The sequence below is a fragment of the Trematomus bernacchii genome, unplaced genomic scaffold, assembly GCF_902827165.1.
Source record: "Trematomus bernacchii unplaced genomic scaffold, fTreBer1.1, whole genome shotgun sequence".
Taxonomy (NCBI): domain Eukaryota; kingdom Metazoa; phylum Chordata; class Actinopteri; order Perciformes; family Nototheniidae; genus Trematomus; species Trematomus bernacchii.
The window spans coordinates 2,739,166-2,758,499 of NW_022987547.1; the positions used below are offsets into that span (position 1 = coordinate 2,739,166).

Here is a 19,334-nt window from a genome sequence, read left to right on the forward strand (position 1 = left end):
TCTGTGATGAACACACATTTTGTAAACATCATTATATGACACTAAACTGTGCATGTTTGGCTTTCGGGATAACATCCATGATCTTTTTTATAGCCTACTAAGATACTGTAAATGCAACAACAATATGTTGTAGCAATTGACATTAGTAAAAGAAAAATGTAGCACTATCTGACAGACTGGAGCAACACAACACAATAAAAATAGATATTCTGAGTTCAAATATGAATACCATAAACCTGGACCAATCTTGCATCTTTACACTGTAAAACCATTTTATATAGTCCAGTGATTATCAACATTTGCAGTTGACAAAAGAAAGTTTACGTTGTTAAGTCCACAGTTCCCTTACAGACAATCTAGCAAAAGTAGAAGGTAAACAGAGTGAGATGTCAGTGTCTTACCTGTTCTGAGTCAAACAAGCAAAGGCGATTAAAGTTCTGTTCGTGGTTATCCACCAGATTCAGTCTTGTGGTTCTTCTGTGTGTGAGGCAGCCTTTATATACACACTCCACAGACAGGCTTATGTCTGATTTTCATTGCTGGGAACTAAATAAGGTGCTTAAATCTACAAGTAATCCTGTTGGGTTGAAATACTTACTGTAATCTGGCTTCCACGTTAAAACCTGCCCAGGACTTACTATAAAAACAATTATACCTTTATGTAACTATTGGGAAGCACAATGATACAGGCACGTGCATGAATGATATCCGATGATTTGTGTGAGAGCTTACTGAACTGACTACAATTTTAAGTGTCAATCAAATAAATAAATTAGACATAAATGGAATTGTTTCTGATTGAAAAATAAAAACAATGCACGGTAACAACTGGCTTGCTTATTTAGAAAATAATCACATGATTTAAACAGGCTTTTAATATCATCTTGTCAATGCAAAGTATATGCACAATTATTATTATTAGTATATAAGAAGTTTTGCACAGTACCTATATTCACTACGTATGGCATGAAAGGGATTTTCATTGATTTATTTTTCAGGTTATAAATCTGTTGATTTGCACACAACACCAAGTCAATGTCGTGTAATTGTTGTGAAAATGTTTATGGCAAAGGGCCCCACTGGTACACAAGTCACAAATCCGCTTATGAAACTAAACTTGAAAAACCTCCACGCCTGAGTGGCATTAACAAGACAGCAAGCTTAAACACTTTACAATTAAAATGTAAACCATACAGCTATTCAAATCAATAACAACATAATTATACTAAATGACCTATTAGTTAACCTAGAAAATGTCCACTTTTTAAGGTATATACTGAAGCATACATACACTTCATATGCATTTTTCTGTGAGTGAGATTAAAATCTCAAATATTTTTGATTGAGCTCACCGATGCAAGTACTGTTCAAATTAACAGACTATTATTTGAAATATTTCACAAGTCATTGCATTACAACGGAATTTAAATAATGCACATCAAATAAAGACTACATAAGAGCCACAATAAATACATTCACTAGAAGTACACATGGTTGAATCCTTTACAAAGTGTAATGATGAATTACATTACATTCAAGATGAATGAATGCATATATTTAGCATTCTTCTTTGTGAATAATGGGATGAACAGCTTATAATAACAACAACACTTGTAATTCAGTTACATAACGGTGCATTTACTGTACACTATACTATGTTTGAGAAGGCTTTACCTGTCAACCTATACTGTATATTAAATGAAATGGGAATCCTTATACCTATAACTTTGAATGCCTGAATGCCTGGATGCATGAATGCAGTTATGCAATTACACCTACACAGACAAACACACACCTTTCTCACTCTCACTCTCACTTTGTGAACTAATTAACTCTCATTTCCTGGATTAGCCCCGGTCACAAAAGATTACTGATGGCATAACACTGAATATCATGTAATAACATAATGGTCATCGCGTTGTTCTTCTTTTATAATCTTTGCTGTAGAGTTTTTTAATCTAATAGTGTTGTACATAAAACAAAAGGTAACAAGTGCAGCCTCACCCTACACTAGTAGTAAACAGTGACCTCAGTGTGGATACAGACAGACAATCTATTTCTTCCACTGACTCGGCTGCTCAGTACTTTAATCCTACTTGTATGTCCTGAAATAGATCATCGACAAAAATATACCTACTGTATACACATTTGTATCTTTAGTGACCCCACCCCACGGAGAGACAGAGTATGCTCCAAGCATCAGGTCATGATCATCAGCTGAATTTGATTGGCTGGTAACTCGGGTTGAACCAGGACAAGGCTCACAACCATTAGCCATCTGTTGACCATCATGACTACTGTATTTACATCTATTTAAGTCCTGTCATATTCAGAGACTGTACAAACATCCACTGTCTAAGTACGTTTTTGGGCCTTGAAATGATTAGGAAGATCTGACTTCTATATTCTTCAGACATATCCTTATCCATTGTTTAGTGTCGATATGCACATTCATTGCTTACATCTTTCAAGTCAAAGGCACTGACCATTGCTCACTTACTTCTTAGTAAGTAACAAACTCATGTTAATTTATGTAAGCATAATATTGAATGTTACGTTCTAGCCTCTTTTAGGGACTAGGGCTATGTGGGACTGCTGCCACCCTGTGGTGGATATCAGAAATGCAGCAAGTACGTGTTTACTATTAGTATTACGTTTATTGGTTAAATAGAAGCGACGTAAAACACTTATTTCAAGTTAGATTTGGCCTTATGTTTGGTATGTTTAATGAAACAAATACAATTCAACGTTATTGTTCCATCTGTCAATATATCATACTGTAGATCAGCAAGAGACAGCAAGTTATTGATGAGTGAAACATTAGGAAAATGAAAAATAGCTAGAGGGTGCTGATTTAATTTGTGTTCTAAAGTGTTTTAGTATTCTGTGTAAATGCAATAATCAAGCATATAAATCAATATAACATCAAACATCTACAAATCTCATTGTGGTCCTTGTGGTAAGAGATTGTAGGCTATATAATATATCAGGTACTGTTCTAATTCCGTAGTAGTGTTATTTTCAACTAAATCTACCCAACAAAAGATGGCCAGCTTAAAGTGGATCATGCTATATTTGAATAATATAGTGTAGGACCATACCTATATAAGGCATATTTATATATCTATACCAAACAGATCATGCATTTTAGCCATGCCTCATTTCGCTCAATTTGCACTTTTTTAGCTCTGTTTTTGCAAGGGCTGATTCTGTGAGAACAGCACCACCTACAGGCCTGGCATATGTACTACAGCATCTCCAGCGCTTTCGTACGGCAATGGCGGTGGCTGTCTCCTCCTGATTGGTGGAGTTGGCCCAATAGCCGTAGCGCCACTGTCCTGACGTCAGGATAGTGTTCAAATCTGGATCAGTTTTTATCAGATCCGTTGCAGCCCCTTTTTTAGAGATTTGGGTATGGAGGAAAATAGAGAGGGTTGTGTTTTTTGACACTTGGTGAGTTCCCTGGAACACCGGGGACACATATTCATGTATAAAAGACGTACAAAAGTGCATTTTGCATGATAGGTCCAATTTAAAAGGAAACCTATCATGCTATATTTAAATGATATTGTAGGGCCATACCTATATAAGGTATATTTATACGTTTCTGTTTTCAAAATACCAAACAGATCATGCATTTTAGCCATGCCTCATTTCGCTCTATGTGCTGTTTGCTGTCTACGGGTCTGATTCTGCTGACCACGCCCCCCTGCAGGAGAGGTGAGCCGTGCTCTGATCAGCTGCTGGGCTGTCAGAAGAGGGGGAGAAAAAGAGATCTCCGTGTTTTATTATATAGAGTCGTTATTCATTTGTTTTAAAGCTCAATAAATAACAAAGAAGACCTTTGACCGGCACTTTTCTAATTTTGTCCGGAAGATTTAAACTTTAACGGACATCTTGACCGGCGAAACAAACTGAAACTGAAACTTTGCCGCACGGTCCCCTCGTTCCTTGGAAGAGGCGGAGAGGTGGGTGTTTGTCATCTGCTGGTGGACTAACCGGAGAGAATTACAGTGCTTGCCTCGACGGGGAGGGATTGCATTGCAGCGGGAGCAAACGCTTGCCTCGGGGAGGGAGAAAAAAAGCCACAGCGGAGAATAAACAGAAGGGTAACCATGGTAACCAAGTCTTCTTCCCTGCTTTTGTGGCAGACTACAGCGCCACTTACAGGCCTGGCATATGTACTACAGCGTCTCCAGCGCTTTCGAACGGCAATGGCCGTGGCTGTCTCCTCCTGATTGGTGGTAGCCGTAGCGCCACCGTCCTGACGTCAGGACAGTGTTCAAATCTGGATCAGTTTTTATCAGATCCGTTGCAGCCCCTTTTTTAGAGATTTGGGTATGGAGGAAAATGGAGAGGGTTGTGTTTTCTGACACTTGGTGAGTTCCCTGGAACACCGGGGACACATATTCATGTATAAAAGACGTACAAAAGTGCATTTTGCGTGATAGGTCCCCTTTAATAAATAAGTGTGTTGACTTTTCTTTTATATAAAGTTTGTGTTTGCTTGGTTACATGAACAAGACACATAGTTACGTTATTGCCCTCTAATTTTGACAAATTCTACCCAACAAAAGATGACACATTTTGACTTAGTTTGGGTAACTTGCTAACAAACAGCTAGATTGGATACCAAGAATGGATCTAGTCTCACAATGTCATTCATTTAGCTCCACCTGCTGGCTGCAAAACATAGTTGGGTTCTTGTGATACTGAAAGAATAATTCCACTATTTTTGTATTAATTCATGGCTTCTATTAATCGATATTCTACAATTTAAGGTCAGTTCATGGGTATGGAAGCAAATAATACTTTTTAAATGGTGTTTTAATGCTCACAGAAACCAGCAGTACGCATGCGCAAAACTGATTGCCTGTCCTGTAGCCCAGCTGCAATTTGATTGACTAGAAACAATTGGCAGAAAAAAGTACAGCATTTATTTCAAACAAAATATCAACTGCCTCACTGTGAACACGTATATTATCTTCTACATCACGGATTCAAAAGTATGCCTACTGAAACAAAACAAAATCGCTGGAAAAATAATAACAGATTTAAGGTGAAATGGAAGCAAATGGCTAACTGCTAAGTTAACTTGATACAGAAGATGCATCTAGTCAAGAACAGTTGCACAAAGCCTCTTATCATACGGATTTCACTTAAGGTAATATTGTTCCTTATAACGATTTATATTTGTTGTTTTTCCACTTAACGCCACCACACCTGCTTTTGTTATTGGCATGCTTATTAGCATGTTTGCATAAATGTGAGAGATGGTAACATTACGTTAGCTCACCTGTATCAAACACATTTCTTCCAAGCACAGAACATATTGTCAGGACTGCAGTTAAAAATGAACACTCTCGCAGTTACAGAAACTAATAAGTAGTATCCTTATGTAGTATATAAATCTAGAAATAAATTAAAAGCTAAAACCACTTATGCATATCAGCTAGCTTGGCTTTAGACTGTTAACTGGCTTGTATCAACAGATGGATTATTTAGACTTTACCTGCAAGAAACATAAAAATAACAGTTATTATAATAAAAAAATAAATCAAATTGAGCTTACAGTTTCTTAACCTGAACTATTTTTGAACCCAAACGAAGTAAAGGAAACATGTTGATGCAAAGAACAGCATTCACACATATGGGCCCAAGACTCCCTTTTTAGTGGGGTTTACAGAGTAGACACCATAGTATGTATTTCAAAACCTCACCAACCTCAATCTCAATGGCCTCCCTCACTTTCTATATGTGTACAGTAGACACACATTGCTACCGTCTATTATAATGGAAGCAGATTATCTGTTTGACCTTTTGTTTAAGGTGTTTATGGAATCTTATTATAGACTGGTTCTCCCTCCCTGAATGAAGGATTACATCTATCACAGAAGCACAACACACTGTGTCAATTTGTTTGTGTTTGATGCTGACACTACAATCTCAATAATGTTACATTAGTGCCTTCAGCCTAGTTTCTAGCTGGCTTTACTCTATCATCCTTCTCAGGAAAGTATTTACCATGAATCTCCTAAACATGGTAAATACAATCATTGCTGTGGAAAAGAGGCTGTGCAGGTAGGCTGCATTAAAGATTGCACATGGAGAAAGGGAGAGAGTTGGGGTACTGAGATAATCAGCTAGTGTCCTAACTAAATAGGGCTTATGCCAGAGGAGGCCTTGTTTAATAAGGACTTAAAGAGCTTGTATAGGTAGACCAGCATGTGTGTGAGAGAGAGACACATACAGTATACTATACAGACACCACAAACAAGATATCGGATATACTAAAAGTACTCATAAATGTATAGTTTATCATTAATTTATTAGCAAATGTCAGAAATACAGGCGTTGCTACATTTCCCTTAGCACATAAAGCCTGACTAAGATTTCTTATATGCACAAACATTTAAGTTTCATGCTTTTGTTTGAAGGACTATTCTTTGTTTTGCTTTTCTGCCTTTTTACAACTTCATTTTGTTGTATGTTTTATGTTTGCTGATTACTTGTATTGTTACCTCTGATTGTTGTAATGGTTAATTATGTGTAAAGGAATTGTATTCAACCCAAATGATACTCTCAAGAATGCAGTCAAACATTAGGAGAGGGAATTTGTTGCTGATTTATTTGATCTAATAGGGATGTTAAAAAGGTATTGAATGCACTCCGGAGGCTAATAATTTGGCCCACATATCCGTTCCTAGAAGATCAGCTGATGAGTTTAGCAGAGGCAGATCCCTGCTAACCTTCAGCACTATCTGCTGATGACAGATGGATTGTTTGGATTCAGCCCTCCGCCTTCTCCTCAGGGATCTCCCTCACTCAGTTCCCTCATCCCACTAACAGAGGGGATTATACTTGCATTTGGATATGTCCACTTCTGTTTCCCCCCTTTGTGTGTAATACCTGGGTAAGATTTGCTTTTCTTTAGGGTATTATCTGGATAAACCAGAATCGAAGTGCTTTGTTTTGCTTATTCTCTTTTCTTGTGCTTCTGTTCAGAGAAGTTGGAAGTAGCTCGCTCAGGGAAGTGTTGGACCGAGCGGGAGCTCCGTCACTCTGAAGAGGGAGAAGACAGGAACATTTGGAAGGAGAGAAGGAAGGAAGAACAATGTGTGCACAGAAGGAAGACGTGGAAAACTTCCTGAAGGGAAACCCTTCATTTGCTAAACAGTACTTTGCTAAGAAGATGAGCCCTGCCTCCATATCGAAGGCGTCAGGACTCCCAGACACACAGATTGACTTCAGCCAGTTCCAGGAGCTCGCTCAGGTACAGTTCATTATTTCAAGTTGTTTATTTAGGAGAGGTTGTGTCACAGTTACCACACATACATATAGTTTCATACAATATAACCTCTGACAAACCTTTTGCATGTATTACAAAGTTCCTCATTTTCTCCAGTGAAACCAAATTCTAAAAGTTGTAGTTTTTCACTTTGTTTCAAGGTTGAAGAAAGCAAAGTCATGTATGACCTGATCAAAGACATGCAGGAGAACATCAACGTGGAAAAGGTTGTGTTCAAGATCCTGAAGAGAGTCACTGCGCTCATCCACGCCGACCGCTGCAGCTTGTTCATGTACCGGCAGAGGAACGGCATCGGGGAGCTGGCCACAAGGCTCTTCAATGTCAGCACAGAGGCACAGTTTGATGACTGTGTGGTGCCACCAGACTCTGAGATCGTCTATCCGCTGGACATGGGAATAATCGGACATGTGGCCCTGACCAAGAAGACTGTTAATGTGAAAGATGTCACAGAGGTTAGTAGGATACAAATCCAACGTTTAACAGAATTCCTAAACTTGGAAAAGAGTCTGTCACAGTGTTATTCATGAAACAACAACCAGATGAGGCCACAGCCTTCAATTGTTAATTCCCACATGTTGTGGTTTTATCTAATAAATAAATGTTTTTCTTCATTACAATAACATATTAATCTTGTAGCAAGCATGCCTACTTCTTAAAGTCACTGTACCTTGTAAGAGGGACATAAATGAATGAATATCAATGTACAAGTATTTATACTTGTTGAAGCGAGATTGTAAATCCCCTTGTCAGACATGATCCAGTTATTTCCAGATCCCAACAGCCTCTGCTCTAGCTGTGGATTACACACCTCTGACATTTAGTCAGCAGGAAACCGATCAAAACAACTTTACTTTACATCATACAGACTGAACATATAGTAAGCCCATTTAAATTGAACGTCAGTTTCATAATTAAAAAAAAATCTAGCACTTGGACTCATAAAATAAATGTTCCATATAGGGAATCTTTTTACTTTTCCAAAGAGATTATTGTCAAATAATGTATTTTTTTTTAGTACTGGGACAATAATTATCTTGGTTTCGGTGAAAATTGTAATACTTTAGTGGCTAAGACCTACCTACCTAACATGTGGCATTTAAAGAACTAGACACTTCTAAGTCCTGTTAGTATTTTTCTAAACAGTAAACTTAACACATGTATTTTCTGTCTTTTAGAGCCCGCACTTCAGCTCATTTGTCGACGACCTCACAGAATATAAGACCCAGACCATTCTGGCTTCGCCCATCCTCAACGGCAAAGACTTGGTGGCTGTGATCATGGTTCTAAACAAGACCACTGGACCACACTTCACTGCTGAGGATGAAGATGTGAGCAAAAGCAAATATAACCTTAAAGCAGATCAGTGTGACGTACAGAGGCCTTGTCAATATAGATATTAAGATATACAGCAGGCAAATTACTGTTCTTAACATTACACAACAAAATAAGCACAACAATAACAGGTTGGTCGCATATAATAGCTGCAGCAGAAATCAAGATATTTACTACAATATTTCTATAGCACGTTCTTCAGAAGGAAATGTTCAAAAAGCGGTTAATGTATAATGTATTTGCTAGGGTTGCTATCTGCCTGAATATCTTGATTTAAACCATTAAATAAAATATGACTTTTTAATGAACATGAAAAATACATTTCGTTTTTAGAAAATCAAATTTTTTCGAGATCACTCTTACTTTTTTGGCTTGTTGCAGATAAGGAAAAAAACACTAAGTCACACTTTATGTGCCTCAGTTTTGTCATAAGGCTTTGAGTCATGTAGCTTTACAGTAGCGCAATGTGAGTTTAAAACGTTACAAATATTTACTTGATATAGTCAGTCTATTAGTTATGTCTGTAAGTACAGAGAGTATTAGAGATCTAAACAGGTGGGACATTTTAAGTTGTTTATTGCTTGAATATGTACTGTACTGTATAATGTATGTTAAATTGTGTTTTTGTGTGTCTTTATAATGTTTTTATATCGCTTTTCTTTCTCTTGATTGTCCGTTAAGCTTTTTTCAAAGTTAATGAAAATTGCAACTTTGAACTTGAAGATCTACCACCTCAGTTACCTCCACAACTGTGAGACTCGTAAAGGACAGGTGAGTGGATTTTCATTCTACTAAAAAACAGGAAAAACTGCATTACCGAATGCTTTTCATGACTGCTGTGTGTGTGTGCTGTACTCCCCAGCTGCTGCTGTGGTCTGCCAACAAGGTGTTTGAAGAGCTGACAGACATTGAGCGACAGTTTCACAAGGCCTTGTACACAGTCCGAGCCTACCTCAACTGCGACCGCTACTCTGTCGGTTTACTTGACATGACGAAGGAGAAGGTACAGGGAATTAATATGCCCCTTCCTGAAATATCCCATGATTTGCGTTCTTGCCTTTGTTACCCTGAGGTGCTGATTTTTCTGTGCAATTTTGTGTCTGTTTCCTTCCAGGAGTTCTTTGATATCTGGCCTGTGTTGATGGGGGAGCAGGCCCCATACTCTGGTCCTGTCACTCCTGATGGCAGGGTACAATGTTTTATCTAATTTGACTTGCATTATCATCACTAATCCATTATATAACTTCGCTTGGCAGTGAAAATATTAGATACATTGCTTGGTCTTTTTTTCCATTTAAACATAATGTTGGTGTTTTATTTTTTCCTCCAGGAGATCATTTTCTACAAAGTCATTGACTATATACTACACGGAAAAGAAGACATCAAAGTAATACCGTAAGTCATCATTTGACTGTTTCCTTTAGTCTGATTATTATAGTTTTTTAAAAATAAATCTGTGTTAATATCTGCTTACCTTTCCTCTTGCCTTACTGCCACACAGAAATCCGACTCCAGATCATTGGGCTTTGATTAGCGGCCTGCCTACTTATGTTGCTGAGAGCGGTTTTGTGAGTTTCTTTACATTACTACAACCAGTAAATCAGGTAAAAACGAATTAATGTATTCACACATCTTCCACTTCGATCAATATGTTTTATTTCTGTTTTTCAGATTTGTAACATTATGAATACAGCTGCTGACGAGATGTTCAAGTTTCAAGTAAGAGACTTAAGACAGCTAAGTTTAGCTAGAAGGTAAAAAAAGATGGCTTTGCAATAAAACAGTCAAGTATGTTTAGAGATTTTCATCGAGTATCACATGCTTTTGCTTGTCGATGCATTATTTCAGACTGAGCCACTCGACAGCAGTGGTTGGACCATAAAAAATGTCCTCTCGCTGCCGATCGTCAACAAAAAAGAAGAGATAGTTGGTGTGGCCACTTTTTACAACAGAAAAGACGGAAAGCCTTTTGATGATCAGGATGAACAGCTCATGGAGGTATATTAACACTGCATGCATTATATAGTCACTCACTATGCTGTGAAATCAGAAACTGTAGTACAGCTCTTCTTGGAATGATAATAAAAGTGTAGCAATGAATTTCTGTGAGTTACACAGTGCATTCTGCTCATTTCCCGCACCCTATTTTCTCAGGCTTTGACCCAGTTCCTGGGCTGGTCTGTTTTAAACCCGGACACTTACGACAAGATGAACAAGCTGGAGAATAGGAAAGACATCGCTCAAGACATGGTGCTCTACCACATCAAATGCCGGGATGATGAGATTCAGGATATCCTGGTCAGTTCTTTTTAATGTTTTCCACATTTGCTTTTCAGTATGATATCCTATAACTACCTATGTAGTTGGGCTTGCTATTTAGTCAATTCATACTTGCAGTACAACCTTCATTTTTTTCCTAATTTATCTCAGAACACCAGAGAAGTGTACGGCCGTGAACCCAGAGACTGTGAAGAGGAGGAGCTCCTGGATATCCTGGTAACTTGTCTGAAATTGAGTGTCCAAACATACAATGTGCCTAAGTAGAACCTAATCTTTAGGAGAGTAGCCAAATTGTCACTTTCCTTTTTAAGCATAACTATCTGCACATTCTGCTATGAATGTGCCGTGTACACAGTTTCATCTTACTCTGCTTTGTTATGTTAATTTCCCTTTTAGAAAAAAGACCTGCCTCCTCTCATAAAAAAGTTTGAGATCTACGAGTTCCACTTTTCGGATTTTAACTGCACAGAGATGGAGCTGGTGAAGTGCGGGGTGCAGATGTACTACGAGGTCGGGGTGGTCAAGAAGTTCCAGGTCCCTCAAGAGGTGGTTTTGGCACACAGATAATATTATTTAACTTGATTATAAAAACAAAGACCGTTTGACTCATCAGTTCTCTTCCGTCAGGCGCTGGTTCGGTTCATGTACTCGCTCAGTAAAGGCTACAGAAAAATCACCTACCACAACTGGCGTCACGGCTTCAATGTGGGCCAGACCATGTTTACACTCTTAACGGTAGCGCTTTTTAATATCATTTTCTTCTGTATTTAAATGTCGGCAAGCACTATAATGTTAATTTTAAAGCCTGGAAGCCTAAATAAGGTGAACTATCTACAACATTTTCTTTGTTATGACCTCTCTGTGTGTGTTCAGACGGGATTGCTAAAGCGGTACTACACTGACTTGGAGGTGATGGCCATGATAACGGCAGGCTTCCTCCATGATCTTGATCACAGAGGGACCAACAACTTGTACCAAGTCAAGTAAGTGCTGTTGATTTTTTTACATTTCTTAGTGGAAAGATAATAAAATCTACACACAAATAAATACGCATTGCTAATAGAGATAATCAGAGAGGTTCAATAGTAACACTGATGTGTCTGTCCCATAATACTGCTTAATATCATGGTTTGCTGACAGTAAACACACTTTATCATATTTCGAAAAATCTACATTTGAAGAGAATAAAACAATTTAATAGAACAAAGAAGAAAATAAAAAGTATATTAGAACATTGAGAGTTCGGGAAAAATGTTTGTAAAAGGCCCATAAAGTCCTTTGATATGTAAATGCTTAAGCCTTAGACTTAAAACTGATGATATTGTTGTTAATCTTGAATTTATCTATGCCAACAGATCTGGCAACCCTATGGCTAAGCTCCATGGCTCCTCCATCCTGGAACGACACCATCTAGAGATGGGAAAGTTTCTCTTGGCTGACGAGGTAAGAAAGGAGAGGTGAAGTAGACAGGAACATCATTGAAATGTCTATAACTGATGCCCATCCGTCTCATCCTATCCACAGTCACTGAATATCTACCAGAACCTTAACAGGCGCCAGGTTGAGCATGTGATTCATCTAACAGACATCGCCATCATCGCCACTGACCTGGCTCTTTATTTCAAGTAAGCAGAATCTCTTATAGTCTCACTTTACTTTATTATTACCTCGCTCTTTCTTGTTTTTTTTAAACCATAAAAACACATGATGATTAATGGTTAAATGACTCCTCTCCTCCTACTTTGCCAGGAAAAGAACAATGTTTCAGAAGATTGTGGATCTTTCCCACACATACGAGGATGAAAAGAAGTGGGTCGACTTCATGTCCCTTGAAACAACCAGAAAAGAAATTGTCATGTGAGTGCAACGAGCATGTAAGTTGTTCTTTGTTCCTTTAACAAATATCTGATCCTCTAAAAAAAAATCTTTTTTTCAGGGCAATGATGATGACCGCATGTGACTTGTCAGCCATCGCCAAGCCTTGGGAGGTACAGAGCAGGGTGAGAAGAAGAAAATATGTCATAAATCAGTGTCTAGCTGAGTATTTTTTGTTTTGTGTGAATGTGTTATTTTTGTGTGTCTCTTTCAGGTTGCCTTGTCTGTAGCAGCAGAGTTTTGGGAGCAGGGTGACTTGGAGAGGACAGTCCTTGAGCAGCAACCTATTGTGAGTTTACAAATAGTTTTTGTAAATATGTCTTGATTTTCATCTTTGTTGAAAATGTGCATATGAGAAAGCGTATGTTAGTATCAGTGAATGTAGGCTACTTATGGTTTATAAAATGTCCCAGACATTTTAAATAAATTATAATATAAATGACACGTATAAAAAATGTTGATTAAACTGATTTAAAATGACTCTCCCATATCAGACTTTGTGCTTATTAGGCTACTTAACATAAGAATGTTGAAAATAACCAGGAAGGAAAGAGATGATGTCAGGCAGGTGTGTTTAGTAACAAGAAGTTATAGATTTTTTTTTTATGTAGATATATTTTTGACTCAAACACTGCCTGTCCCTCCCACCAGCCCATGATGGACAGGAACAAGTCAGCAGACCTTCCAAAGATGCAGTGTGGCTTCATTGACTTTGTCTGCACTTTTGTCTATAAGGTAATGTTTAGTATTGCAGTCTGATTATTTGCGTCTGTTCAGTTAACCTTTTTTTCATCATAACCCCCTTCTCCTAAAGTGCTTTTTTTAATCCTTGCATTTGTTTTTTTTAAGCGTGATTTGTCCCTTTCTTCTCAGGAGTTTTACCGCTTCCACCCACAAATCAAGCCCATGCTGGACGGCATCCTGAATAACAGGAAGGAGTGGAATGCTAGAAAAGAGGTGTATGAGGCATCACTCAAAGCCATAGAGGACGAGAAGGCAGCTAAAGAGACCAGTAAAGGTGCAGTGATTGTTTTGATATCGCACAACTGTGAAATGTTTTAGAAGCATTGCAATGATTTGTTTTCAATTGTATTCATATTTGTGCCATTGCGTAACATTTTGTATCACCTGTTGATGATAGCCTGTATACCAATGTGCTGATTTATAAAAATATTGAATATTTTCTTTTGTATGTCTTTTTCTACCAGCTCCTCAAAACCCCAGTGGAGGCTCCAAGACTTGCTCAATGTGCTAAAAGGTCGGAAAGCTTCTCACGCGATGGGAAGGCACACGGGCAACCTATGACAGACTGACTTCAGTCTTACTGACCAGGAAAACATGAAATAAAGACGGAAACTAGAGTAAATGCAAATAGTGGACACATTTTTTCAGACAAACTGGTTGAATCGAAAGAAGGAAAAACGTTTATATTTAAGAAAAACTTAACATTTTTTTTATTGAAGACAGGAACTCTTGGGAAAAACCCAGAAATAGTCATGACTAAGATATGGATCAAGGGTAAGGGTGATTTTTGAATCTCAGGTTATCACCCACTCATCCCCATATAGTATCAGCTTCCTTACATGTTAAGGATTATTGTTAGTTCAGATGGTGCAGATATGGTTATGGGTGCTTGTTTCTTTGCTGTGGGACAAACATTTCTTTCCACAGTTTCTTTGAAGTTATGCAATACTGAAAAAAGATGTATGTTAATCTGTGTTGTAAGTGATGCCCATGTACAATATTATGTAACACATTATACAATTCTTTAATGCAAAGTCCAAGGCACAGCAGATGGTATATCTTGTTTGGAGCTGTTTTCAAACAAACTGTAAATTGTACATAAATATGATATTCATTTAGGGGTTCAGAATGCACATTTTAGAAAATGAGTACATAGATATATAGTTGAACTACTGTACTGTACATATATTTTAAAATGATCATTTCATGTTCACTCCTTCCAGTCACTTACCATTTACAAATTAGTGTTGTTTACCTTGATTGCAGAGAGCCAAATGTAGATTAATAAAATATATATATTTTTAGTTACGTTTACTAGCGTGCATTTATCAGATACAAGTGTTTATGCAGTGGATATACCCATAAGAAATATATACGTAGAATTACTGGCTGGTCAGTATTGTAAAGCTTGCCTCTTCACATATACACTGATGACACAAATAAAGCAAATATATTTTTACGAGATAACTGTGTGAATTTATTTCTGTAAATTACTTTTCTCACTTTTTCCTGAAACTTGCCTAGAAACCAAAATAAATTACTTTTGAATTACATCATAGAAATATCACTATCCTAATTTTGAGGGTCAGCAAAATGAAATGACCTTTAACAATGTAATAGCATGCACTGTTTATGCAACAAGGTAAGGTAGAGTATGTAAGAAGGTTTTAACAGAACACAACGCAAGAGTATTTAGGGAACATTTCTGTCCACACTGCACTTTTTACTACTGGTCCCTGACCCCAATCCTGGGATTGCTGCTTGGCCAGGATTACAAACAGGCTCATCTCCTACTGAAGGACACACACACACACACCTTTACTCTGTGAAGGATTCTCAATTCTCTAATTCCCCTCCTCGACTCCTATCCTCGTGTCTTAGTCCCGCCCACAGGAGATGCGAGCGGAGGAGTCGGAGGGGAACCGAGGAGAGAGGAGTAGCAGGCGGTTAGAGAAATTAGAAATCCTCTCCTGTGAGCAGTCATTTTAAAGAGACGTCCATTAATGATGACAGGAGGCACAGCAGCACTGTCTGATGGGCAGAACTGTGTTCATGATGACTTATATATTTACTTTTAATTCATTCACAGTGCGGTATAATGAGACAATAACAGGCTACAGATGCGGACATATACACACACACATATAAATATATACAATTTCAGATTCAAACAAGTATGAGAGCACTCTCATAACGTAACACTATCAGAGACTGGATATACCCCCCCTCTCTGGTCGCTGCAATGGGGAAATTAAATGACGGGCCAAAAGTTGTATTTACAATTATTAAAAGTAAGCAGAGGACACCAAACCAACTGAGACCTGTCTGTCTGCTGCACACACACACACACACACACACACACACACACACACACACACACACACACACACACACGACTCTATGTAGATATCTACTAAACTAAAGCATACAAATAAAGAGAGTAATGTAGGCCTGTTATACTGAGTGATATATATTATACACACTGCTCTGCTTTCTGCATGGCCCTTACAGCTGTTCTCACTGTAAACATCGCATCGCGATTCAAGTTAATAAAATAATATCCAGGGGATGCATGCAGAGAGCTGTCATTGGCTGAGATAAGTCCGGCCGTGCGTCACGACTCTTTTAAACATCACTATTGCCGGAAATACATCCGCGGAGGACCCATCAGTGTATCCTCGATTATAGCTCCTCCAGAGAGCCTCCTCGATGCTCGATCCTCGGTCCTCGAAGTGCATTTAGAGAAATTAGATGTCCTTCAACATGGCGCGCTGAAATCCATTTCCGGGTCACTACCGGAGGACTGAGGAGTCGAGGAGGGGATATTAGAGACATTAGAAACCTTCAATGTGTGTGCTAAAGTGTGTACAGGCTCTGTCTTTACATCACGTACAAACTAAACCAACACAGTCTCACTCCCTGATCGTCCAATAGCGACGCTTGGTCAGGGTCCTTTGGCATGCAGTTGTGACGCACCGAGTCTCCTTCAGCTTCATAAACGGACGCAAAGAGCTTTCAATGGATTGCAATGTATTCCCATCGGCGGCGGTATACGCTCAGGGAAGCACAGCATCCGTCCATGGGTGCGTCTCACTTCTCTTATTTTTCATTTCCTCGCTACTCGGGCTCGGTATCACCGGAAGTTGATTTGTCTGCGCCATCTTGAGTACCGTCCCAGTGGCCGAGGATCGAGGATCGAGGAGTGATAACGGAGGAGCGATAATCGAGGAACTACCAGACCACCCTCCGGTGAAATCCACAGACACTCGCCCCGCCCCCTTACTGTGTATCGCTCACTGATTGGACGATGCAGCACATGCACTGATCTGGCTACTTCGATCAGCTGTGCGGCGTCATCACAAACGGACGTCGCTTCACGCGACGCTCCGGAGGAAACGACGTCCCATTGCTCTTAAAACTCATTTCCCTGCTTCTCGTGGGTTGCGGTCCAATAGTCCATTTAGCTTATGAACCTTCTTAACCGAGTGAAATGACCCGGAAGTACGTCAGTGGCAGCCATGACAAGTGCCGTTCCAAGGTTGCGGTCGAATAGTCCATTTAGCTTAGGAACCTTCCTAACGGAGTGAAATGACCCGGAAGTCCCTCAGTGGCAGCCATGATAAGTGCCGTTCGAATTCTCTAAATTAAAAGGAAAGGAGGTTTCAAACTTCCTTTATAACCTCCTTTAGCTTAGGAACCACTGGACCTCCCTAACCGAAAGGAGAGGAGAAAATGCTGCCCCACAATGCCTTGCGGCCGCGGCATTTGCCGTCACACAACAGTCGGCCGTTCACGGAAACAACCGATTATGAACGAGAAATGATATCATGAAAGTTACGGTGCTTATTAAGCATTTTAAAACGTATGTGGTAAGTTGCCAAAGTGCTTTGTTTTGAACGTTCATCAGTATTATAATCAAAAAGAGAAATATGAACGTTAGTTTTTACTGAAATGATCAAATAAAGTCAAGATTTCACAGTCTTTACTGAGCTGTGTGGGGTTTGTTCAACTTTTAAAAGATGTTTGAATGGTGATATACACAGTGATAGATGTTAAGGACTAACGTTTATAATAAATACATTTGTATTGATTTTAAGATCTTTTCATACAATCATACGTATTGGGATCATTTGTATTAATGTGGACCGGAGGGAGAGGGTGACGAGCATAAGTTTCACTTTCCTTTTTTATTTCAATTCCAACTTTGGTCATGAAGAATATGTTTCTCTGTTGTCCCCGTTCATAAAGCATAAAACAACAGCATCAGAGCACGGTGCAGAGTCTCTAGATGAGTTTACAGTAGTCCCTCGTTCTTATTAAACATCCATGTTGTAGTCCGCTGTATAGAAAACTGTAGTTTCCATAGTTTCCCCACAGCAGCAGGCGCACATTTATGACCTCCGCTGGCGCATCATAAACACGTCGGATAGTGAAAGTGCAGTCGGATTCTCTAAAGTACCGCAGTCTCTTCTCCTAAATCCTTTTGAATTCTCCTATCCACTATCCCTTAACCCCATGACGTTTCACTCCGAGGTCAAGGAATAGACGATAGGGTTAGAATTTAGGAGCTGTTTTTTTGGAGTATTCGACCGCAACCCAATTCTCTAGATCAGTTGTTCTCAACTGGTGGGTCGCGGACCGAATCCTTTTTTTTTTTTTAGGAAAATAGTCAAACTTTTATTTTGAAGGCCCAATTTTCTAACGCTGTGCATGCAGTAGGCGTTGGACTGGAAGTACCGGAGACCATAAACGGTTTTGAAAACTTCTGTCACGTAGTGATCATCTTCTCAATAAAACATCTTTGCCGATGTTTTTTCGAGTCTTCTGGGCAATCAGAATCAAGATTGTTGCCGGAAGTCCCCACGGAGAATAACTTTGCGGTAGAACTATTCTTTATACATCCATGGGTACAATTTCAGATAAAAATGAACAAACAATGAAATATGACCCCCGGTTTGATGATTGACAGGTCACAGAACAATGGGAGCTATCTGCTACTTTCTCAGTTAACGGTTTGAAAGCTGCTAGCCCCAGGTGCTCAGGCTACATCCATGCTCTCTCCTCACTGCTGCCCCACACAGTGGAGGCGGCCGCAGGGCACTGTGGACCCTGCTGAGGGACTCTGGGCTGTGAGTAGAGATGGAATAAGTATGGCGGTGTGTTTACCTTCCTGAGGTATTTACACCGTTGCTTTGTTGATGTTCTAGTGTTTTTTTTAGGCTGGTTGTGTCTAGTTTTTGAGGCTGCATTAAATTGTGCTAAAGGAGGGATAATGCAAAGCTGTAACCAACTATTATTTTCATTATCAATCATCTGCTAATTTGTTTCTCTGAAGCAGACTAACCCTCAAAAAATTACTCGACCAATTAGATTTACAATATTGTTGCTGATTCATTATCTATTCATCAAACTATCAATTACTAACTTATAATTCAGCTCCACCAATAAATAAAAACGCAATAACACTGGGTAGAAAGATACCAATCACCTTGTCTCTAACCTCTATCTATCATGTGTGTCACTGTCAATAACTTAACCAACAGCACCATACAGTCTGTGAACATCAAACATTGACTTCTACTTTTATCCAAAATCTGTCAGGTTTGTTTTTGTAGTTCCTGTTGGCTGCCACTAGATGATAGTGCTTCCCTTCTTGCTCCTTAACTGCACCGTTAAATCGAGTTGAAGTCATAATTCAACATCAGGGTTTTTTGCATGAGATATTCTCATGAAACAGGAGCTCTCTCTCTATAGCAGATGTGCTATTGCTTATACAAAAGGACAAATAAAGATG

General features: G+C 38.9%; 1 protein-coding gene across 1 annotated transcript; it reads left to right on the forward strand.

The window, feature by feature from the left end:
• The first annotated feature begins 7,114 nt into the window (after positions 1–7,114).
• pde6b (phosphodiesterase 6B, cGMP-specific, rod, beta) lies at positions 7,115–14,139 on the forward strand. The gene is made up of 23 exons (XM_034123364.1): positions 7,115–7,273; positions 7,450–7,761; positions 8,485–8,637; positions 9,323–9,412; positions 9,504–9,644; positions 9,756–9,830; positions 9,972–10,036; positions 10,143–10,209; positions 10,313–10,360; positions 10,490–10,639; positions 10,796–10,939; positions 11,072–11,137; positions 11,318–11,467; positions 11,549–11,656; positions 11,795–11,904; positions 12,277–12,364; positions 12,446–12,546; positions 12,671–12,778; positions 12,858–12,921; positions 13,011–13,085; positions 13,448–13,531; positions 13,670–13,814; positions 14,005–14,139. Exons 1-23 carry the CDS (start codon positions 7,115–7,117, stop codon positions 14,049–14,051), a joined length of 2,550 nt encoding a protein of 849 aa, XP_033979255.1. The 3' UTR covers positions 14,052–14,139.
• Positions 14,140–19,334: the final 5,195 nt, after the last annotated feature.

Excerpts from the sequence above, each read along its gene's own strand:
- pde6b (XM_034123364.1), top strand. The coding sequence starts at position 7,115 with ATGTGTGCACAGAAGGAAGACGTGGAAAACTTCCTGAAGGGAAACCCT. Across the intron at positions 8,638-9,322 it reads TCACTGCTGAGGATGAAGAT|CTTTTTTCAAAGTTAATGAA; the intron begins GTGAGCAAAAGC and ends TTGTCCGTTAAG. Across the intron at positions 9,831-9,971 it reads CTGTCACTCCTGATGGCAGG|GAGATCATTTTCTACAAAGT; the intron begins GTACAATGTTTT and ends TTTTTCCTCCAG.